The 25,461-nt window shown below is 38.5% G+C and overlaps 1 protein-coding gene and 2 long non-coding RNA genes across 3 annotated transcripts; 2 read left to right on the top strand and 1 right to left on the bottom strand.

Moving 5' to 3' along the window:
• The first annotated feature begins 530 nt into the window (after positions 1–530).
• On the top strand, positions 531–1,172 carry LOC132124703 (uncharacterized). The gene is made up of 2 exons (XR_009426796.1): positions 531–711; positions 761–1,172. It is a non-coding gene; the product is annotated as an uncharacterized LOC132124703 (long non-coding RNA).
• Positions 1,173–1,233: 61 nt separating this feature from the next.
• Positions 1,234–2,364, top strand: LOC132124702 (uncharacterized). The gene is made up of 2 exons (XR_009426795.1): positions 1,234–2,029; positions 2,073–2,364. It is a non-coding gene; the product is annotated as an uncharacterized LOC132124702 (long non-coding RNA).
• Positions 2,365–16,121: 13,757 nt separating this feature from the next.
• LOC132125515 (circadian-associated transcriptional repressor) lies at positions 16,122–25,110 on the bottom strand. The gene is made up of 6 exons (XM_059536961.1): positions 24,937–25,110; positions 21,638–22,121; positions 21,064–21,139; positions 19,797–19,875; positions 18,210–18,345; positions 16,122–17,813 (listed from the first exon to the last, which is right to left on the bottom strand). Exons 2-6 carry the CDS (start codon positions 22,079–22,081, stop codon positions 17,400–17,402), a joined length of 1,149 nt encoding a protein of 382 aa, XP_059392944.1. The 5' UTR covers positions 22,082–22,121; positions 24,937–25,110; the 3' UTR covers positions 16,122–17,399.
• Between the last annotated feature and the right edge of the window lie 351 nt (positions 25,111–25,461).

Genomic DNA, 25,461 nt, shown 5'->3' with positions numbered 1-25,461 from the left:
AAGTTTACTTGTATAATGTTAAAATATGTATGTTTAACGTCTTTGCGCCACTTTGCCTTGAGCCTTTGCGCTGTAAATATATAATATACAACATATTTGCATTCCTTTATTGCAGGGGTGCCCAACCCTGCTCCTGGCAATCGACTGTCCTGCAAAGTTTAGCTCCAACTGTAATCAAACACACCTGCCTTTAATGTTTAATTGAGCCTGAAGACCTTAATTAGTTGCTTCAGGTGTGTTTGATTAGGATTGGAGCTAAACTTTGCAGGACAGTCGATTGCCAGGAGAAGGGTTGGGCACCCCTGCTTTATTGAAATGTCTTCAGATTTTATTGCCTTTCAAAAGTGCATGAGTGATATAGCCAACTTCATTATTCTGTATGATATTTGTTAATTTTATGTTTATTGTTTTATTGCGCAGATTTTTGGTGCAGTCACATTTACTGTTGTTTGGCAAAAGATTTTCAGATTTCACAACCGGTTCGCATCGGGTTCAAGTTGGTCATGTAATTCACTGCAGTATTCGATGATTTTTAAGTGAGAAATTTCACCAATGTGACTGCACCTTTTTAAATTTGCATTTGACGAAGCAAGCGAAATGGGCTGGATTTGAAATCCAGTGTTATACTCCTTGTATTTGTTTTTAAGTGTATTAAAATAAGGTCATTTATCAAGCCTGAAAATGACTTGTAAAGCTCTTAAGATATTAATAGTGTATTAGATGCCATTCATTTAAAAAAATGTATGTTTATTGAAATCAGGGCAGATATAATGCTACATCATTGAGTTTTGGTGCATTGAAAACTCCAACCCTCTGTCAGGGAAGGACAAGCAGGAACTGTTGCCAGTGCTTTTGGATTGTGAAATGAAACTTTGTATCATTAGGACATTATGATACTTGAGATGTTTCAGGACTGCGCCACCTATTGGTCAAAAGTTTAAAGGAAATCGCAGTTGCTTCAATGTGAATTGTTTATAATACAGTGCCTTGAGCCTGAATGTGATTATTAGTATGTTTCACATACCTCACCATCAGAAGAGGATGTATTCTGTACAATGGGCTTATAAATGAGAGGGCTCAAAAGTTCTCATTTTATTTCATTAAAACATTGTTAGAAAAAAAAATCAATAATGTTTTTTCTGTTAAAGTATTAAACCTTAATCGATTTTAAACCATTTTGCAGTGCATATTTATACATTACATACATGTGTTTAAATATATTTGTTTATGTGTATAAAAGGTTAATTAACAATTGCATCACTCCCTGTGCACCAGTCACGTGATTGCGTGTGTTCAGGGACAAAACAGTGTTGTTTACCAGTATAAATCTGCCAGATTTATACCAGAAGTGGAAAGGAACCAGAAAATGTGCCTCAAGAAAAAAAAAAGAAAATCCCTTATATACATTGATTTTATACTTTTGATATGACACTGTACTTGTGTTTGTTCACACTTAATGTGAAATGAAAAAAGCTTACTAAGAATTAAAAAATGCCCCTTTTGTACAAGTAGTAGAAGCAATAAAGTATTAATATATTTATTGATGTTCTTGTTTGGTTATTCATGATCCACTAATAAGGTCAGGAAATTGTAATTTAATAAGAATTTCATTAAATCTTCATGAGGTGCATCCTGGGATGCTTTTTAAAAGAGTATTGACAGTGTTCATGTGTGCGGACTAGATATAGTTATTATATGCATAATTTCATATAATAAGAAGAATAAAAATCTCTAAAATATTAAATGACTGAATCAAATCATAAAAGTTTGAATAATCCTTACATTGATACCTTAATTATTAGCTAATAATGGTACAATATATAGTTAGTTAATATATTAATAACCTTATCTATAATAATAATAATGATATCTTAAATATTAAATGTTTGATACATAGACCTAAATAATTTATTAACAATATTATAATTTTTTTTGTAAAGAATTAGCACAGTTTTAAAACATTTCATATTTAAAGTGTAATTTTTAAGACCTTGCAACACAAGAAATGAACCAGCTTTTTTGTGTGTGTGTGTGTTTTTTTTTCTCACCTGCCTGGATCAAGCTGGACAGAGAAACGACTAGCTACTCTAGAAACTGAACAAGTGTTTCTTTATTCTTGATAAATGATTTTGTTACATATTGCAATGGATTTTCGCTCATTTCACTCCCTAATAATGAGCTGAATTTTGTCAAGTGTGTCAATATTGTTCCTTTTCAGACCACTGCCCTACTTTTTCAGTAATCCTTCATTATCCCATCCAATTTGTCCTCGTAATGTACCATCATGCCCTGCCAAAATGTTATTCAATGAGATTCCAGGAGCTGTAAATGTCATAATGTCATTAAAACCCATAATGACTCACATTGGGTTGGTGTCTTTTGTTTTATTGAATATACTGATTGGGTTCTTGCCTGAAGAATTTACGGTCTTATTTATATGATAAGAGCTTTAGGGTGGAGCCTTTCTTCACTGTAAGTGTATAATTTTGAGTTCTATTTGTTTCATTCAGACAGTTCAACAATGATTCTTGAGGCTAGATTTAAGAACGCCCTTGATACGCATGCATACATTTTCTAATGACTGCTGAAATTTGTTACTTTTCCACAAACTTTGAGCTGCTTTTTGGCCTTCAGCTTATCAGGTTTCTGTTGAATTATGGAAGAAAACAGTAATTATGATGATAGCTCCCTAGCTTATCTTAGATCTGTTTCCAGTGTGCTGTTTTAAACAATGATAGCAGCATTAAAACAACTATTAACTGGCCTCGAATCAGTATACTGATAACTGGTATCTGGTAAATGATATCTGTATTTCTTATAAACAAAAGATGAATTGCAGTTGCTGAAATATTGTGCTTAAGTTGGGTGGCTCATGATTTCATTGCTTCTGTGAAAAATATTAACTATGATAGCCCATTTTTTTTTGCCTTAGGCTATGATGTATTGTCTTTAGCAAATCTATAGTCCTAAAACTATGAGTTACCTTGTATATCTAGATCAAACACACCTAATTACCTAATTACTAAGAGCCTTTGGGTTTCGAAAACATAAATTATATTTCCATTCAAACAGTTAAATCTTGCTAACTGACTATGAAATTAGGCTACGTTGACCTACCGTGTGAAGTATAATGTTAGCCTACCAAGATAAACAAAAGTCAAATTGCCTTAGGCACATACAAAATAATTATACAAATATGATATGGCTTATGAGCTCTCATTAAACGTCACTTATCACTAAAGTGATTCATAAAATGAGGTAAGTCACAATAAAATGTCATTGTACAGCTGTACAATGACAATAAGAGGCTATTCTATTCTATTCTATTCTATTCTATTCTATTCTATTCTATTCTATTCTATCACAACCAAACACCAGCACAGACTAGAAGTGTGATAATAATAATAACAATGCCACCTTGTGGTTAGACATTGTAACTGCCATATTTCATACACTGACTCTTGATTACTAGGACAAAATTAAACTGATTTTTGTGAAAATGAATTCATTATATGTTTTCGTTAATATTTGAGTGTAATTGCATAGGCCAATGTGTTTTTGTCTTGGCCTCTCATTTAAACACTGGTAGATAGTGTCAAATGTATATAATATAATGTAATATAATACTATTTATTTTAATAAGTTTAATATATATTTTATATCTAGCTTATAAAATGTGATGATCTGTAGATTCGGTAGACTAAGTAGGCTACTTAGTGATAATGTATGACATAATTTTGACCAAATTAGAAATAAATCAAATATCCATGCTGTAAAACTTCTAGTAAAGACACAGAGCAAGATATACTAGCTCGATTTTAAAATAAATTTCCATCTTGCTGAAAAATCCCAGTGCCAGAAGACATTCTGTTCAATAACTTATCACTGAAACCATTACAAACCACTCCCTCTGTTGGCCAAAACAGGAAGCGCAGGGTTAAATCACTGAGGGGTTTCCCGCCATTGTTAAAATCGCGTATCTCGGCAGGTCACGAGACTAACGTTAGCAGTTTTCTACGGCGATATTCATCGTGAGAGACGATTTCAGCTTTTATTATCGTCGTGTGTAACAGTATTACTACACTACACAGGTAATTTAACATTGGCAAGTGGTTAAAAAATTTACAGCAAAACAGCCGTGGTATGTTTATATTTTGCTAAAGTGAAAAATTTGAAAGTCCCAAACATAGGCTGTGTGAGATTTCACAGGTGCCTCACGTTCTCCTTACCCAGAACCTTTGTATTCAGCCCAGAAAAGACTAAATATTTTGATTATTTTATGATGTATTTATGGAAAGGTGACATTTTTTAAGGATGTAGAGTGGATGATAGGGACTGCATTACCCATGAGTTAATATAGAGAACATTATGCATAGAGTGCCTTACAAGTAAGCTGTTGATTCAGAAATGTTCATTTCAAACTAGGCAACAACCAAATAAAATGGAACATAGGGTTTATATAAGAACGAAAGATGGGGAGCCACTCATATATGTACACAGGATCTCTGGGAAACACTTCTTCCAGATCCTATTGGGCTGCACTGCAAACTCTTACCATCTGGACGTGGGCAGCATGCTAGTAAGCAAAAGTTACATTTGGATAGCATTGAAATCTCACCGATGTACTGAACAGCCAGTTCCGACAAATGATCAAACAAATGATCCTATTTCATATTTGTCTGTGATTAGTGAGTTTATTCAAATAGACCATATATTTTTTAATTTGCCATAGCCTATATGTTATAGGGTAAACAGATTTCTGAAAACAGGCCATATTTTATTCTAGGTCCAATTAGTAGCTGAACATCTACTGAACTGCTATTCCTTTTAAATATGAAATAGTGAGTTTGATATCTACATTTAACATGTTAGATAGAAATTTGTAGGCAATTGAATGCCACTGAAATATATTAAGATGAAGAGCTGCTTGCCATTAATCATGCATGACATCCTTTTGCTCAGTGTTTGTGATCATTAGGTTGGTTTCTGGTCAGATGATGGCATTAATGAGATGAGTTCCTGGAGGGCCCTCTCCATTATTCATTCAGGACTCGTGTGTGTATCCTGTTCTTAGAATAGATGCCTAATGGACATGTTCGCTCAGGTTGCTCTGTTCCCTACCTGTTAATGCGTCATGTATTGGTGGGCTAAATGATCAGTTTTGTTAGCCTTGTACTGGGTCAAACAGGGATTTAAATTAGCTGAAAAATAAAATAAATTATGCCAGGAAGCATCAAGCTACAGTCTACTTTACTGATAAACAACTCCTGGACACTTGTCCAGAAGGTCAGTCTCAGGACACTGCTGTCTTCCTTTTCCTTATCGTATTAGATTAAAATTATTGACCCAGATGGAAAAGTGATTAATTGGTTTCTCTCAATGGCATTGATTTGGGGTTCTTGCTCTGGCAGAAATGGGGTGAAAGGCATATCTAGGGCATTATATCTCTGGGGGACCATTAGGCCTTTTGGCTTCATCTGGGTTAAAGACATGACTGTGAATCTTAGGCCGGAGTGGTGAAGACACCAAAACATGCTCTAGAAAGATAAAACAGACAATGTTTGCTTCAAATAGTGAGCTCTCGTTCACTGTAAAAAGATTTTTTGAAGTTGTAAATAAAACAAGACTATCAGAGTATGTTTTTTTCAAGAAAATACTCTTTCAGTCTTTCTGTTTGTGTTACTTGCAGTTTCTTTGTAATTATTTGTGGAATATAATAGCAAATTTAGAGAAAAAAAAATCATTAGAGAAACAGCACGTAACAAACTGAATAAAATGTAATATATATTCAAAGTAAATCCAACATTTTATTTGTTATTTTTTGCTAAATATCTGTTAAATGTAATCTTACCCATTTTTAATACTATACGTTATAAAGTCAGGATGCCTACATTTACCAACAACAACTGATTTGAGGTTTTTATTGTTTTATATTAAAGGGTTAGTTCACCCAGAAATGAAAATTCTGTTATTAATAATTACTCACTCTCATGTCATTCCAAACCTGTAAGTTCATCTTCAGAACACAAAAATGTAGATATTTTTGATGAAATTCAAGATCTTTCTGACCCTACATAGACATCAACGCAACTGAAATGTTCAAGGCCCAGAAAGGTAATAGGCCCAGTTATGTTGGTGTCTGTGCAAGGTCAGAAATAGGGCTGGGCGGTATGGAGCAAAAAATATATCTCAATATATTTTGCTATATCTCGATATACGATTTATATCTCAATATGTTTACAGGAAAAATAACCCCCCAAAAACTACTGTAAAAACAAATATGCCAAATATTACATGTTTAGGGCCCTATGAAATGTTTTATTTTTTTCTTCACCATATGTTTTATTGTTACCTAATTCTGTGTTAAAGCAAGTGTAATTATTTAAATGCATAAAAACAACTTAATTTGTTAAATTCTTTTCTTAAAATAGCCTCATGTGAAATGTTTTTCCCCTCTGAAATTCTGTGTATTCACATTTTTCTGGTTATCAAATGAAGGCATAAAACGTTCATTTAATTTATCTTTTAATTATTGAAAATTAAGCAAACTTTATTTTTTGGTAAACAAAGGGGATTTACTATTAAAAATAATACATGGAAGAAATGTTGTGTGATTATTCCTTAAATTATGTTCGTTTCATTTTAATAGTAGTAGTAGTGGGCTAAATACATTCTGCTGAATAATAGGCTAGTAATAGATTTTTGGCAAATACTTTTATTTTGACGGGTTTACCGTTACTGTTCTGTGTATGTGATACTACAGTCTATGATGTGATATATGACACTAGTTTTACTGAAATAAAATGGTCAGATGATCATGAAGTGACTCTCAGTGCAGTTCTCGAGATGTTGTTCATGTGTTCACATCCTCATTTAGTTAGAAGACGCGCTTCTGCGCCATTCATTAACAGAGACACGCAGAACATGCAGGATTCATATTTAAATAGACTTTTCTGGCTTAATATTTACAGATATTAGTCCATATCGCGATTTGATGTGAGTGCAATGACCTAATTCATTTAAAATTTTACAAATTCTGTGACATTCCACGTTAAACTGTAAATTCTGTTTTTATGACTGGATTCCGCGATTCCGTCCGCGTTTTCTGCATCGCGGAAATCATAGGGCCCTACAGTAGACGTCTGCCTGCTGTTCGCCCGACGCCTTAAAAACGAGGTATCTCCATATAATGGAGCCAGTTGTCTTTTTTTTTTATACTACAGTCGTGGCCAAAAGTTTTGAGAATTACATAAATATTAGTTCTCAAAAGGTTTGCTGCTAAACTGCTTTTAGATCTTTGTTTCAGTTGTTTCTGTGATGTACTGAAATATAATTACAAGCACTTCATACGTTTCAAAGGCTTTTATCGACAATTACATGACATTTATGCCAAGAGTCAGTATTTGCAGTGTTGGCCCTTCTTTTTCAGGACCTCTGCAATTCGACTGGGCATGCTCTCAATCAACTTCTGGGCCAAATCCTGACTGATAGCAACCCATTCTTTCATAATCACTTCTTGGAGTTTGTCAGAATTAGTGGGTTTTTGTTTGTCCACCCGCCTCTTGAGGATTGACCACAAGTTCTCAATGGGATTAAGATCTGGGGAGTTTCCAGGCCATGGACCCAAAATTTCAACATTCTGGTCCCCGAGCCACTTAGTTATCACTTTTGCCTTATGGCACGGTGCTCCATCATGCTGGAATATGCATTGTTCTTCACCAAACTGTTGTTGGATTGTTTGAAGAAGTTGCTGTTGGAGGGTGTTTTGGTACCATTCTTTATTCATGGCTTTGTTTTTGGGCAGAATTGTGAGTGAGCCCACTCCCTTGGATGAGAAGCAACCCCACACATGAATGGTGTCAGGATGCTTTACTGTTGGCATGACACAGGACTGATGGAAGCGCTCACCTTTTCTTCTCCGGACAAACCTTTTTCCAGATGCCCCAAACAATCGGAAAGGGGCTTCATCGGAGAATATGACTTTGCCCCAGTCCTCAGCAGTCCATTCACTATACTTTCTGCAGAAGATAAATCTGTCCCTGATGTTTTTTTTTGGAGAGAAGTGGCTTCTTTGCTGCCCTTCTTGACACCAGGCCATCTTCCAAAAGTCTTCGCCTCACTGTGCGTGCAGATGCGCTCACACCTGCCTGCTGCCATTCCTGAGCAAGCTCTGCACTGGTGGCACTCCGATCCCGCAGCTCAATCCTCTTTAGGAGACGATCCTGGCACTTGCTGGACTTTCTTGGACGCCCTGAAGCCTTCTTTACAAGAATTGAACCTCTTTCCTTGAAGTTCTTGATGATTGTAATAGTAAAAACTCCATAATCATCGGGAAGAAGGAGGCGGGAACCGGTGGACAATCAAAATGAAACTTTAATAATCAAAATAAACACAAAACAGCGCATCAGCCCCTCGCGGATGACTGATGCGCACAAATAAACACCAAAACATAAAGTAAAGCCCAGGCCTGGTCCTCTCTCGTCCTTCACTGTCGTCGCTCCAGTTTTATATCCTTCCAGACTCGAGACCGGTGGGTCGAACAGGTGTCGTTCATCTCCAATCACTCCACCGGCCTCGCTCGTTCCCACGTCCCTCGGCCCCGCCCCACTCGTCACATACCCCCATCGCCCCTCGCAAGCCGGGGGGTACTCCCAAGACTACGCTCTACTCTCCCTCCCCTCCCACCGGGGGGGACCGCTCATGGGAACCTGGGGGTAGGACAGACGAGGCGAGAGAAAAGGAGATGGAAGGAGGAGCAAGAGAGGGGAGAGAAAAATAAAAATTCCGGTTCCCAGACGCACTGCTGCTCGGCCCTCCACCAGCTGGGTGATCTCCTCCGCGGTGCCTGGCGGTGGCACTGAACGGCCCTCGGTGGACGGCACGACACTCCTCCGCCGCCCGGTGGACGGTGACGACTCCTCCGGTTTTGGGCAGCCGGCAGGAGTCCCCTGTTCCCTGCTCCTTCCCGTTCAGGCGGACGGCAGCAGGCTCCGGCTCTCTGGCTAACGGCGCCGACTCCTCCGCTCCCTCACGGACGGCCGGTAGCGAGCTCGCCCATCCCCGGCAACTCACTCCAGCCCACCGCCTGGAGCGTCCATGGCGCCACACCTCCTCGCCTGCTCGATGGCACCGCGGATTCAGCACAGCGGCGAGGGATCTTCAGCAGCGCGTCCCTCCTTCTCCCGGGCTTCGGCACCACTGTAATAATAAAAACTCCAAACAGCGCATCAGCAACAAACAAAACAGCGCATCAGCCCCTCGCAGACGACTGATGCATACAAAAAAAACCAAAACATAAAGTAAAGCCCAGGCCTGGTCCTCTCTCATCCTTCACTGTCGTCGCTCCAGTTTTATATCCTTCCATCTCCTTCGTGGGACTCAAGACGGTGGGTCGAACAGGTGTCGTTCATCTCCAATCACTCCACCGTGTCGTTCATCTCCAATCACAGGTCACCATGGTTAACAATGGAAGAACAATTATTTCAAGCATCACCCTCCTTTTAACATGTCAAGTCTGCCATTCTAACCCAATCAGCCTGACATAATGATCTCCAGCCTTGTGCTCGTCAACATTCTCACCTGAGTTAACAAGATGATTACTGAAATGATCTCAGCAGGTCCTTTAATGACAGCCATGAAATGCAGTGGAAAGGTTTTTTTGGGATTAAACTTAATTTTCATCGCAAAGAAGGACTATGCAATTCATCTGATCACTCTTCATAACATTCTGGAGTATATGCAAATTGCTATTATAAAAACTTAAGCAGCAACTTTTCCAATTTCCAATATTTATGTAATTCTCAAAACTTTTGGCCACGACTGTAGTTCTGCAGCCTCCGGGCTGGTTGCGGACGACGCCATGTTCAACGTGAGGGGTGGGGGAACAAAATCAAGGAGGCGGGGGCGAGCACAGCACAGAGAAGACAAACAAGCAAAGTGGCGGAATCAGAATTAAATTTAAACAATATATAGATATATACGATATGTCAAAATCCATATCGTGTTTAAAAAATATCTCGATATATTTTAAATATCGATATATCGCCCACCCCTAGTCAGAAATCTCTCGAATTTCATTAAAAAATATTTAAATTTGTGTTCTGAAAATTAATGAAGGCCTTACGGGTTTGGATCGACATGAGGGTGAGTAGTTTTTGGATGAACTAACCCTTTAAATGCATGTAGGAAAAAAGGGTAAAATTTAGTATCAGCTGTTTATCTGTAATCAGCCATAAAGTAGAAATAATCATTGGTTTAATATAACAGTATCAGCCGGATCAGTGAATCCACAAAATATAATTATTTAATGCCACATGTATGATTTTGTGCCTTGTTTATCAGTAATAGCTGTAGCTAATACAGTATATATAACCCCTTGATATTCAGATCTTTTGGGAAATAATAGGAGGAACACGCACACATTTGTTTTTTTCCCTGAGAGTATCATACTTTCAGACACACAACTTCAGTCCAATCAGGATATTCCCATGAGGGACGAAGAGCTAAATTGGTATAAACAACTACGAGTAAACCTTCTCAACCCAGTACTGTCCTCACTCAGGCTTCTTTGGGAGAAGACTTTGTGCTCCATCTGAAGACCTGAGACCACTAACATGGGCTGTGCTGATATCATTGGGCATGAGTTGTTGGTTGTGTGCTCTTTTAATTGGTCTCCGGTGACATTCAGTACTTTGAACACATTCAGCTCATGCATAAAAAGCATCTTGACTAGATAATTAAAAATATTTAGTTCTTAAAAAAATCTTCTCTATTTAATTGGAAAGATACAAATCTTAGATAATAAAAAAGAATCACGTAGACATCTCTAGACACAGAGACATCTCTTATATGCATGAGGGGATTGATTTCTCCCCCAAATGTTAACACTCTGAGTCTGTGGCATAGCTCCTACTGGTTAGATATCCCAACCATCCCAACCCAGCAACCTATAGTGTGAGTTTGGGACAGAGCTAATTGTTGGTTTGAGCAATTACAGATGAAAAAAGATGCAACTAACACTTCTACATTTATAAAAAATATTGACCTATAATGAAGTTGCCTAATTTTTTCTTAAAGTGCTTATTAGCTAACATTATAGGTAATTATTATCAACTCAACTTCCATAGTTATTTAGTCAGTTAACATAATACATTTATACAACCCATAATTATACAAACTATAATTAAAATACCACATTGAAAAATGACTATATTATTAGTCTTGCTTATTACTATTACTTTGGCTCATACATATGAATTTATGAAGCAAGCATGACTCACATTTTTTCAGAAAATGTAAACATCATTACATAAATTAATAAGTACCGTATTTTCCGGACTATAAGTCACACTTTTTTTCATAGTTTGGCTGGTCCTGCGACTTATAGTCAGGTGCGACTTATTTATCAAAATTAATTTGACATGAACCGAGAGAAATGAACTAACAGAAAACATTACTGTCTACAGCCGCGAGAGGGCGCTCTATGCTGCCACAGATGCTGCTCAGTGCTCCTGTAGTCTACACTAAGCAGCATATAGCGCCCTCTCTCGGCTGTAGACGGTAATGTTTTCTCTTGGTTCTTGGCTCTAAATAAATGCGACTTATGGTCCGGTGCAACTTATATATGTTTTTTTCCTCGTCATGACGTATTTTTGGACTGATGCGACTTATACTCAGGTGCAACTTATAGTCCGAAAAATATGGTATATTATAATAAAAAATGTAAACAATTAAAATTGTGTTGTTTAAATGTTTATATTAAAGAATTGAATAAAAAATAAAAACTCTACTTAAAAGCTATTAAGGTACTTTTGTACACGTATGTACTTTAACAAAACTTCACTGTAAGAAAAAAAAAAACTGAAGTAGAAAAACGTTAAAGGTAATTTTCTATTACATTTATGTACATTTACTTAAACCATACAACACAACACCACACAGTGAAAAGCATAATTTCAAATACAGGTAAAACACCTGTGAAAAATCAGTATGAAATATCCCATCATATTAACACATGCATTATGTTTTTTGAGTTTAATAGAACATCAGGTAATACTGTGCAGGTAACAGTAGCAGAATCATATAAAAAGAAATAGGGAGCAGTTATAATGTTCTGATGGCAAGGTTTGATTATTAAAATGGTGATGCTTATTTTTGTTTCTGATGGTTCAGTTATTTAGAGCCCCTCTATGACAAATGAGATCATTATCTCTGTGGTTGGGATGAATTACCTGTTGAATTACTTTACAAGTTAATGAGCAATTTTCTGAGTGCGTGGGCATGATGCTTCTCGTCCCACAGATATGAGAACAAATAGGAGTTATTGCACAATGAATGGCTGACGTTCAGAAAGGACAAATGGTTTCACTGGCTATTTTTATTATTATTATTATTAATGTTAATTACGGGGTCACTAATACTGTCAGTAATCATTAACAGTGGCTGAAATCTATCCATCACAATGGTATGATTTATTTCATACCATGAGAATGGCATATATCACGGTCTTGCAGCGAAATTCAATGTAAAAAAAAAAGAAATCCACAGTCCTGCCCACTAATACCAACATAAATGTATCTATCACGGCATAAACACTATAGCATTAAATCTTGAACAGTTTACAAATGGTATAAACGATCATACTGATTCTTTTTCATAATTTTTCTTTGATGTGGATTGATATATGAGCTTTGGGCTTGTCCTTCTCTGGCATAAAACCCAACAGTCTTGACTTTAGGTCCTGTGGTCTTTTGAAGTCAGAGTATCAATTTTAATGTTACTTTTGGCTCCAACTCGATGTTAAATGATGACTTTCACATATTCTTACGAATGAGTAGAGCTTTTCCCGTCTCCCCTGCTGAAATATAAACGCAACTGTACGTAGTTACTTAAATGAATGACTGGCCAAAGCCAATGAGCCTCACTGTTGTTAAATAGCAGAGGGAATCTATTCTAAGACTTTTGACAAAAAAAAAGGCACTAAAGACGCAAGTAAACTTGACTCGTTTTGCTTTATGTTTCCTCTGCTGGTCAGAGAATGTGTATCTCACAGTATCCGTATTTCGGACTTCAGAGGTGCAGTGGCCTTTACTGATGTTCCATCTAATTTATTGGTGTTCCTGTGGTGATGTGAACGTCAAATGAGCAATTACAACTGACCGTCCTCCTGAAAATTATGTCATCTTTCAGAATTGAGTGTTTTTCTTTTCACCAACTGGCTTGAACATTTGACTTACAATGCTTGGTTTATGCAAACCTCTGAACTTTTAGTATGTCGTTCTTCCTCCTATTCAAATTAACTTCCCCCTTTTTACTTAGTTTGGACTAAATGTGTATGGAAACAGCAAAAGAGAACGAGACCACATCCCTCACATGACAGAAACTGAATCCATCTGGGCTGGACCAGACCTCCCCACCTCCAACTGTTAATCTGGCCTCAACATTTTGTGACCACCGTGTGATACCACTGAGCCTAACAGTCAAACAGTAGTGGCCTTTTACAGTTTTGATCCATTTTAATTGCCAAGACCTTCAGCTTAGTCAGTTAGCATTTGATAACAGTACACCAAAATTGGCAGAGTACAAATGGTAAATCCTCAAGAACAGGGAAAGCATGCCAGTTTAATTAATTTCAGTGTTTCGATAAAATCCTTTAAATTAATCTTACCCTGGTGGAACATATGCCGCGTTTCCACCGAAATTACCCAGAACATTTGTACCAGGAACTTTTTTTCCCATGCAGGAACTTTTTTCCCCCCAGACCTGTTGCTTTCTGAGTTTCCACCGCGGTGTAAAGTATCGGGAAGATTAGGCAAATAGACTGGTGACGTAGGTCTGCGCACGTTTCTCAATACAAAGTACGCTGATTTTGGATGTATATTTTATGTTTAACCACTAAAGAGACATCAGAGCCAGAGGCACACATCAGAAGGTCTAGCCGAGGTGAGGCTGCTCTCTGCGGATACATAAGCACTGAGCTCCCGGTGATCGCGTGGAGCTCACCGTCTCCGGGATCGGCGAAACACATTTTAAAAATAGTCGCTGTCTTTTTAAATAAACCACAGATTTGAGTTTTAAACAACTATATTCTCGCCTGAAATACTTTTAAAATTACATTTCATGATACAATAACAGTAATATTTTAGTAGACAATGTAAAGTTCCTGCGGTGGAAACGCGGCAATAGTCTTCCCACACTCAGCATGTACAGCCTATATTTATTCTCAAAAGAGTCATGCCCATTCACACTGAGGTGCCTTCATTGATAAAACAAAGGCCTGGGAAATGATTTTAAAACCATGAAAGACAACCCCCCCCCCATGCTAAACAAACATTATACCACTAGATTTTCCATGTACTTATAAAAACAACAGAGGTAAATCTGTTTTCTTTCTAACTTGGACATAGTGACTCAGAATAGGCTACTCCCTTAAAAAAATACCTACTAGGGATGAATTCTGGTTCATACTGACAAGCCATTAATTATTTTGGTAAATATCACATAACATTACAATTTTGTAATAGATCTAAAAATAAAAATAAATTTAAACACAAATTTAGGTGTTATTAGACTCATATTCATTAAGATTAACAATGTTATCAAATTATTAGTGATATTAAACAGCATTGGATTACCAACACTAGATCATTAAATGTAAAAATAGGTGGAAATTACCATACCCTATTAAATATTATATACATTTATAATATTGATGTCACTATCACTGTGTCATATATCCCTATTACACGTTTATACTTACTGTACATTTGACCTCCTTGAAAGTCTCTGAAGAACAAGCAACACACTCACTTAGTTTCTATAACAAGTAACACTACAAGTAGTAGTAATAGTATTAATAATAAATAGTATAAAGTAATAGTATGTTATCAGATTAATGCCTTAAGGTTGGCAAAAATAGTTGGCATTCACAGACACAGCAGCCCACAGTTACAGTTCTCGCCAAGAGGAAGTGACTTCTTGTGGTTGTACGGCTGTATCCCCAAGACAGTTTCTGTCGTCCTCATACACTGTTGCAGACCAGATAATAAGACTCTACCTACCTGTGTATTAGTAGCACTGTTTTTCTTCAAACATTATTATTATGTGAAATCATGTGATCTGGCACATGAATCACATCTTTGCAGTCAAAATGGTGAGGGTCATTGCTATTTGGGTAACTTCCACTCAGTCTTCTTAGTAAAAGAGAAGTGTAATTTGTTAATCTGCTCAGAGAACATTTGCACTTCTCTTTACAAATGTTCAGTGGACTGGAAATACCAAAATGAACCCTCTTCCCAGTGTACCTATAATGAGAAATGAGAGTGCCATTGCTCAGTGCGCCTGGTTGATTGTATAAGTGTCTGACTTTGATTTTCTGCAAAGCAGGGAAATGGAAAGAAGGGGAATCAAGGAGGACATCTGAATTACTTGCTGTCCAGAAAAATATTTGCTTTTCTATTCTCCAGAGGAAGTGGGTTTTATTCTGCTTTTCTCCATTCCCCGTTCAACCTTCTCCTTCCCAGAAACTGCAGAGTGGTTAATCACCCAAGACCAACCCTGTATTATTTAATATTGTCTGACAGATAATAGATTCAGTTTTTAAGGTCAAGTTGTGATTTAACAAAAGCTATATTTCAGATGTTTCATAGATTAGCCTTTTTGGGAGGGTTGTTTTTAGAGTGATTTGAAGCCTTTGGTGGCTTTGATATTTGAATAGACATCTTCATATCAGAATGTCATTGAGTGTAGCAAACAAAAAGGTTTGTGATCAACTGTCTCCTGGTGCAAAATCAAAGTCATACTGTAAACAATGCACACAAGGGCTGCCAAATTAGATGTGGTGTAAAATTATTAATTCTTGAGAAATATGTCAGACTTGCATAGCATTCAGTTTTTTTTTAATGGCATTTACGGAATATAATATATATATATATATATATATATATATAAAATGAAACCATTAATCGATCTAAAAAACCCACATATTTTATAAATATTCTACATTCTGCTTTATTTCAGCTACCCGGTTGTCCGGATATTAGCATTGTCCAATTAAAAAACCCTTAACATACGACTATTATGTATGTGATCAGTTGAAACAAAATTCTTCAAGACAAATGGAATACAGCAAACAAATATAACCACATTTATTTCAGAAAGTATAAAATATTACACTATAAAGGCCACTTTGCAAGGGTAAATTAACAACTTTTCTAAATATGTACACAGTTAATACCTTTTCCCTCTTTAAGTATTGTCCAGCTCTGTGGCAAACTGAAAAGTCATTGTGTCACATGACCACAGGAAGTAGTTGGCAAGAGTTTCAAATAATTTACTTGAAATGGCAGGAGTTTCGAAGGTTCCTGATTTTCTTTTTGTACATCCTTCAGAGGCATCGGGTATTCTGGATAGTTCACGCTCTCCCTTCAAAACCAGTGAAGAGGCACAGTTTGACATCGAATTGACAGGCACTATTATGCCCTTGAACTGGGAGGCTTAAAAATAATAATTAAAAAAAAAAAATTTTAAGTTCACATTCTCTACAATGGCACCAGTCAAGCCTCCAGAGATTTTTTTGAGACTCCCGTGTTAGTTCGGCATGTTTCGCCCACTGTATTGATGCGCTTTATGAAGTTTCCTCACTCTGAGTCTACTTGCGTGTACTTACTGTATCCGTACACTACCGGAGACGCGGTGTCAGATTGAGGTAGAACCGTTGTACCAAAAAAAACTTTTTTAGAAGCTTAAACCTATGAAGTAACAGTCACATCAAATCAACTCAACTCTATAGAGTGGATTTAAAGAGCAAACTAAAGCAATAAATTCACATTCAACCACATCTACTATAGATTTCACTAGCACACTGGAATATCTGAAGTGTTCCCAGAATAAATTCCTCCCTCTTTTCCCTTCCCTTGCTGGAAAAAAAAGGTTGCTTTGTTTTGTCTAGAGATAAGCTTTTTCACAGATACCAATATTCTGCCTCATCGGATGCTGCCACCACAGGAGATTTCTCCTCTGTCTTTGTTTCAAGAGGAAACCATCTCAAAAGGTAAAGGACAAAGGTGAGCAAAGATCACAAAACCTTCTTAAACACCCCCCCCCCCCCCCACCGCACTCACACATACATTGCTACAACTCAGTCTGCAGTCCAACAGTAAGGGAATAGATGCAGACATACACATCAGACACACACAAAGATCACACTCCGACACATTTCAGTTTGAAACTGAACAAGTCACTGTTTTGCTGGGCTGTGCTGAACTCCCTCTGCTGTGTTCTGTGCCTCTCCGCAAGGCTAGAATGGAGGCAGGGATTGCGGTGGAGTCTGGTGACTCCAGACCAGCTGGGGGCAGTCACGCTCTAGCTATGCTCTGATCTCCCAGAACCTTTTCAAAGGACTAGGACCATCCACCAGCTGCCATGCCACCCAAGCCCACTGGAGCTTTGTGGGTGATGATACTCTCTGTGGATTTAAGAAGTCTCTCAAGACATGGTGCGTTAATCTTGGCTGGAGGTGGTCGACTGGGAGCAGACTCTGTCTTACATAGACGGTCCGTGCTGGAAGACACAGAGTTGTCCTGTGTCGCTTCCCTGTCACTGTGGGATGTTAGAAAGTTCCGAACTGTCCCCTGAGCCTGTTCGGCTGAAGGGGAGCAGATGGGTGATGTGTGGAGCCATTTTAGGTTGGTTGCAGAGTAGGGCCCTGGGGGAGTGAGGTCACTGACTCTCATTGTCTTGTTACCCATGGAAAGGGCACTTGTGGTGGCAGGGTTTGCAAAGCCGGTGAGCAGGGGAGATGTTGCTGGAGACAACTGTCAAGTATTGAAAGAGGGAGAATTACTTTTAAGATTTCAACGCAAATATTTGCAATCGGTTTTCTATGATTTTAAGAAAGTTTAAAAGAGAATATTTAAAAAAAAAAAATCTCATTTAGAATGCATGTCACAAGTTCTCAGCCTAAGAATGATTTTTATCGGTCCTGTGAAAGCTTTCCAAAATTACCTGTTCTGTTCTGTCATTGTTCTTAGTGAACATGAGATGTGCATTTTATACCTGTCCAACTATAAAAATAGATTTTAATCCCTTCTTGTCTGTCCTTTTCCTCTCTGGTCCAGGTGATTAAAGTATAATGGGTATTTCAGTCTCCTTTTCTATCAGCCTGTCGTCTTAACTTACACATGTTTGTGACAGCTCTTCAAGTGACTTACCTTGGGTTTCTTAGACAGGGTCGTCTCCTCCATCAGCACTCCAGTGTTGGCTTGGTCGCTTCTTTGAGGTTTTATGTGAGGGAACCAGTTCTTCAACATTTCCTCCATTTTCAGGATGATGCTGACATATCTCTCTCTGCATGGTACAGGAAGAACAGTATTTAAGTCTGGTAACCCACCGATGTACTATAAAAACAATTTAGAGACTTGACGAGACTGAAAGTGAAAGTCTACTGTTCTGTATCACCTTGTTTTGTGTCAGACAAGTTGAAAGAACACTTAACCACAAGTACGCAGCATCAAGTATACACATTCACGCCGACACACAAATGTGTTTTTAAAAATGAGAACAGTGCCGGTGTTGATTCACATGTTTGTACACACACGTGGCATGGAGAGCAAACGTTTCCCTCGCCTCTAAATATAGACATAAGCCTGCCATAAGGGGCACATCACGGGGAAAAGAAATAGTTGCGCTAAGGAGCAGTGATGCAGACGCACGCACATGGTGCCCATTGACTCACACCAGCCCCCGACAGATGGTTAGTGGGGATTAGTGCAAGTCACATGAAGAAAGAATCTGCTATGGCCCCATTCTCTGTATTTTAAATATAAACTTCTGCTGTCATAAAAGTTACTTTTATATTCCCTCTTCTGATGTGTCTTTGGGTTGAGGAATTTGCCAGATGCACGATGTAATGATGATGGGGTCAGGTGGTGGGGAGGTAGCAACGCCCCCACTCGGAGCTCTTTGTCTACTTGGCTCAGCGCCTCGATCAGATGGCCTGAATTAAGACCCCACCCAAAACCCCATCATCTAGGTTTTTAGTGGCCTGTTTCAGGCGTATTTTCTGCCAGGCATGTTTTCATGCGGCACAGGTTGCAACACTGCTGGATGCGGCCCAAAGTACACCAACAGACTAGATGTTCTAGACTCTGCACTCACATGTAAATACTGGACTTCGTGAAGTAGCACAATACAATACAATGAGAGCAGACCTGGGCTGCATGCCAGGTGCAGTTAAGACGAAAAGTAAACGACGCACCTAAACCCAGGCCGATCCATCATGAGGTCATTTGATGCAAGAGAACACTGACTCCTCCCAAAGTTGACATCATAGTCTTTGCACTGTCTAGCCAGAGGAAGGCTAATCAATCGGATGACAGGCTACTCCCACAACAGAGCTGGGATATTTTTAACGACCTGTGTTTGAGTTTTATTCTTGTCGAGACGCTTTTAAATTTGTGGTGACAGGTCCACACTGGCCCTGCAGCCCCCCTTGCTGCATCATGCTGTGAGGACATGTGTTTTCTCATTTCCTTGACTCGTTCACTTATAGCTTCAGAGCCAGACCCGAGGGCGTAAAAGTCATTCACAAGTGCTATGGGAGAATTCAACCTTGCCACTAATGTGAGTAAACAAAGCACTGAAACAAGATTCCCTCACAAGAAGGTGAAAGTGGATTGAAGTAGATTAAGTAAATGGACAACATCCATCCGATCGATCTGTGATGGAGTGCTGTTCTGACTAAAGCCCACCCTCAAACTGCCCATGAGTGAGGTGAAGAGAAACAGCAGGAAACTCACCCCATGCAGGGATTATGCAGGACCCCCATTATCCTCTGGATGCGGTCCACGGCCACGCTCTCTTGAAAAGTGCTGAGGCCTGAAAAGAAGAACATAGAGCTTAAATTCTTTTTACAAGCAATGCCAGCTTATTTTCTCTGACAGGCCATGCTATGTCTGCAAGGCAGATGGGTTCTTGTGAAGCATGTGGGAGGACAGACTTGCTGTCTCTGTGGCCAGGAAGTCCGATGTCGTCCATAGCCCTTGCATTGACAGCGGTCCCAGACAAAGCCCCAATAAATAGCTCTGCTTTGTACACAACCTGTTTTTTAGCTCATGTGGGGTTCTAGCCAATATAAATTTTAAGTACCTAATATTGTTAATACCATCTGTTGCAGTTTCACAGTAATTTGTGTTTCAACCAGCCACTATCAGCATCAAGATTTCAAGAACAAGTTATTTTTCTGTCCACATTGAAAGTGAAAACGCTGTGCAATGTAACAGTCAGTCAACCAGAATATTGCGTGGGCGGTTCTCTGTTTGCACGTTAACACTAAAAACAGTAATACCATGTTTTTTTAGTTGGCTACTACTTTCATGGTTTTACATTTGAGGGAACTTGGAGATGTTATTTAACTATGTTTAATTAAGTTTTATAATTAGTATCCGCTTGTCTAGGTTTGATGTTTAATATGGATGAGGAGTGTGATAATGCTGTGTAAAATGGCAAATGAAGTGACCTACAAAACTGTCTCACTTGGCTAGTTAGGACAAAAACGGACAGCTTTTTAATCACACTTTGTCACCTGGTTAGGAAACAGTGTGACAGTGCAGATTTTACAGTATTTTTTTATTAACAGTTACAACAGCCACATAAAATACTGAGTCAAATGTTAGAATATTTTATCCCACTAGTCAGGGAAACAAAGGAGTCAGCCAATCCAAACCAAAAAGCTTATCTCTACAGTGCCTTTGGTATTTCAGTCGAGGTCCCTGTGTATTTTTGGAGGCATGTGGTTTGCACTGCTTTAGGCATGCGACTTTCAACCATACACGTTTTATTATGACTAAGCGAGGTAGCATGTGCCACCAGGAAATTACTGTGGTTGATATGAGAGCCTCATTTCATGTATATTCATGCCACATATCTCGGTCCCAAATCTCATGACACAGTTCTTGTACCATGGCCTGCTGCCTCTAGTTTGGCTGTTCTCCTTGTATACTGGGCTAACTAGGCAAGGTTTTGGATATGCATAAGACTAATACAAATTCATAAAGGATTACTCACGTTCTCTATATCTGCCTGAGCGGAGGCCATTAAGGATTGAGGACAGGGGTTGAATGTAACACTGCAGCTCCAAGCACTGCAAAACAAAGAGCATCATTCAGTATTTCCTTGTTTAGCTTTTCACATTTAGCATTCACTCAAACATTTTTAGAGTTTTCATTTCAGGATCTTGATGGTACACTTTGTCAATTACCATAAACAAAACAAAAAAACATCAAGTTAGGACATTCCTTTGTATGGCTCATTATTTCCAGAAGAACAATGACACTGTGGTACAAAACAAGGTGACTCATCTACTCTCTCACACATTTGTGCAAATGTAATGGAATGAGTAATTCTACATGCTAGAGGAAAACATTGAGTTTCTTCGTCCAGTGGCCTCGTGTGACTCGTTCAAATTTCACCTAGGAAGAACGCACAGAGGAGGGGTCTTCCTGGAAGTGGTTTGCTTCGAGTATTTTTTTTACATTTATTCTGCTCTAGTGGAGATAGATCATGTAGGAGATAAGGCTGCTTTAAGAATACCATGTCCCTTCTCTGGCATGTCAACGATTCAAAAAGTGGCACGTCTCACCTTGCAAGCGAACAGCCGGTCTTTCTCCATTTGTTCAGGTGTGAGCTGCCTCTCCCTTTGCTCCAGGACCATGGAGCTGCATGTTCTCTTCAGCGCCTTCCTCTTTTTGCCTACAGGGCTCTCAGGGCACTGACTGTAATTGGTCCGAGCCTCTTGTCCCAGGTGACAATGGCCACCGTCTTCGCTGTAGTCGGAACTATCGCAGCTGGAAGGAGAACTTCCCCAAGAGCTCATGTTCTCTTTGTCCATTACCTCCCCTTTATCTCCATTCCTTTTTGAGAGTGACTGGCAAGTCTGGCTCCCCCGGATGACCCCCGAGGAGGGGGATTTTGGCAAGGTGGTTTGTCCTTGCGCTTTGGTACAATCTGGTTCTAACTCACTATCGTTGTCCTCATCGTCACTGGCCAGCCAGTCAATGGAATAGTCCGAATCTGAAGCTGACATCTTAAGAAGCAGGGTCTAACCAGCACGGACCATCACTGACCTGTGAGGGAAAAGGGAATACTTTAATCTCAAAATTTCTATAAACGTTAATAATAAACAACACCATCACACAATACAACATGATCTGGCGTGAAGTTGCCTAATGAAGAAAGAATGTTCTGTTTTTCCACTGTGTTCGTTTGCCATTAATATAAAAGCAAAAACTTAAGTCTTTTTCGGACCAATTTGCAAGATTCAAAGTCTTGCAGTGGTCCAAAATGACAACGTAAGCAGGCATCTTCAATCAAACCCTGAATTCACGTATGCTCAGACCAGCATATTTTACAGACACACCACCTGATACACACACAGACAAACAATGGACATAAAAACGACAGTAGCGAGCTTCACAAACAGTGGCGAGAACTCACAAAACTGACTAAACTTGTCAATAACAAAACCAATTATTCTGTACATTAAACAGAACTAAAGTTCTTAAACCGAGTAATGTTTGTTTACAAGTATACATGTTTTTTGTAAAAAATTTGCCTAGTTCATGCATAATATGGTTGCAACAGACTGTCTTTATTTATTCAAAACTGAGATGTTTGAAATAAGATTTTGTTCTGCTGTCTGTTTGGAACATGGGTTTCCTGTGCAGCACATGCATTTGTTTGTTCTGATTGCACTTAATTGAAAAACACTTGAAAATGTAGCCTTACAGAACAAGAAGACCATGATGAAGCAGGTGAAAAAAAAAAAAAAAAAACCACACACACACATTCAAAGCCCTGTTTGTTTATTCAATGAGACCCGAACGCTGCAGCCATGGTGACCACCATTTAACGCAGAACAAAGGACACAGAAATAAGCCGTTTTAATAGCGCCATTCCTTCTATGGCCTTTTATTAATATATGACTAAAATTCATGCATTACTAGTTTGTGCCTAAATGCATGTTTGCTGGTTACGGGTAAAATTTTTAACATTTTGTGGGCTTGCTTTTAAAAGAGGATGATTTGAAAATAGTCCAGGAACACACATCTGGGACCAGATCTGCGGCCTTGAGCATTACCATTCATTTTTTTTCAGCTTGTATTATCAATTCCTTCAGTTCTTGGTCATTTATAATAGACAGGCCTTGAGGAATACACATAAAAAGGAGTGTCTACAACATAATGTTTAATGAGGCAAGCCATTAATCTTTGCTAAAAGCACAAGTTGTATAGAAGCAAATGCTTTGTGCATTCTCTAAGGGTGCTGACCACTCATCATTTTAAGGTGGGGGGCTTCTCATAAATCAACAGGACATTTACATGATGCATGTTCATAAAAGTACACATTTATGACTGAATGAAAATTAAAAAATGGAAACTGTACTGTACTGACACTGTATTGTCAGGTGACCTAAAACCTGATTCATGTTCTAAATTATTTTTAAATACTAAAAACCGTTTTTTATTTGATACAAATACTGAATCCTGATTATATTACGTTGAACAACTAAAAAGCAATATTTACCTTTTACAGTATAACATTCACTATGTTATTACAAAGGTATTGTTTTTCCAAAAACATATTTAAATACACGCTACACCTTTTTTTTACATGACCATAACTCAACTTATAATACAGTATATGTACTTAAAACTTCATCAGTTCCTTCATTGACACTGCACACAGCCCAAAAAGAGGTTGTCATTGCATTAAACTTAGCCTAAATAGAGATACTGTCGATATCTGAATGTACAATATACTAAATAAACTGTGTGTAACACTATATACATCAATAGTGTCAAAAGATTTTCAGATTGTCTAAGCACATTCACTTCACTTGAGCATTTAATCCGCCCATCAGCTGCTCGGTATCATTTCAAACAAATGGACTGCTGAGCCAGAGTTCAGTCCTGCCAATAAAGCCACATTATGTAATAGCTCTACCTCAAGCACGCGACTAATTGGCTTTATAACGGACAAAAAGATCAGCCTTTTCCAAATGGACGTAACTGCTGACCAGCTTTTTCCCGTCAACACCAGTTTCGCCAAAAGTTTAATCAAACAAAACGCCGCGTTTAGCGAACAAACTCCTCTTTCATATCGAAAAACTGCTTACATCGGATACTTTAACAGTTTTGTCGACAGCTGGGGACGCGGATGAAAAGGCCCTTTATTAGTTTGCGCTAACCGGTCATTTGACAAAACAAAGAAAATCATTGATAGCTCGCGTGTTTACGTTTAGCTACCAGTATAAACGCAGACAAAGCGGGCACGTGACTATTATTTCACAAATTTAGCGCAACTAAGTTACAAATGTAGGAAGTCGTGTAACCGAGACGTGTTTCTTGTACGCCTACCAGTAATATCGGTTGCTGTGGGCACCACGTATATTAATATTAAAACGGCTATGAAATAAACCAAAAGCCGTATGTAACGTTACCTGTCTGATAACTGAGGGTGGGGCCCTCGTGATGACTAACACCTTTAATACAGCCTACCCAGATAAGACCACCGCAATTTTGACATTTTAAAACATAAAATAACAATGTATATATTAAAACGATAGTCGCATGATGAAACGTATACGAAAAAAAGCAAAAATAAAACAATTTACAAAAACACAATATAAACCAAATCGTGCTATCATATAGGATACATTACCATTATAAATTCATGAATGAGTATTAAAAGTGATATTTAGATTAAAATCAAACTATTTCCTCTGTTTTACAATAGGGGGATGCCTCACGCATCGGCATCTTCCAACATCTCATTATAAGCTTTAAATAAACGCAGTGGTTTTCCTTTGTCTATGTCATTTTACTCCACAAAAACACAAAATCAGAAGCGATTGCTGCTATTTAAAAACGTGGATCCTACCTCAAGCCGGATGGGACGAATGGTCGCACTGTCCTTTGTTTCAGCAGTAGCCTATATCCAAACACAAGCGGAGCGCCGATCGAGGCTCTGTAGAGAGGTGTACGTGGTTTCAGTGATGCAGACCTGCAGTTGTGTGGCCCCGTGTTACTTCTCCCAAGGCAACGTGTCTGAGAGGGCGGGTGCTTCAACGCCGAGCTTTCCGATTTGTGCGTTCAGACCCGAATCTGACAAATAGAGTTTGCGTTGGAAGCAAGCTTCGGCTGATAGGGGAGAAGAGCTTACATATTAAAATGATATGTAAATTGACAAAACACGTGGACACGCGGATCGTTTTCATTCCAAAAGCCGGACAGAATGTCAACTCCGAGCGCTTTTTTTTTGGTGGTGGGTGGTGTTCTCAGTAACTTATTTTTTATTTTATTTATATATATATAATACCTCATTAAATCGGATGGGATGTCGCCATAGATGCACCTCCCTATTTTTCGTTAGGGTTAGGTCGCTTTGAAAATGTAGGGTGTTTGA

The sequence above is a fragment of the Carassius carassius genome, chromosome 43 (assembly GCF_963082965.1).
Source record: "Carassius carassius chromosome 43, fCarCar2.1, whole genome shotgun sequence".
NCBI lineage: Eukaryota > Metazoa > Chordata > Actinopteri > Cypriniformes > Cyprinidae > Carassius > Carassius carassius.
The sequence above is the reverse complement of the archived record's forward strand: the minus strand, read 5'-3'. Positions and strand labels throughout refer to the sequence as shown.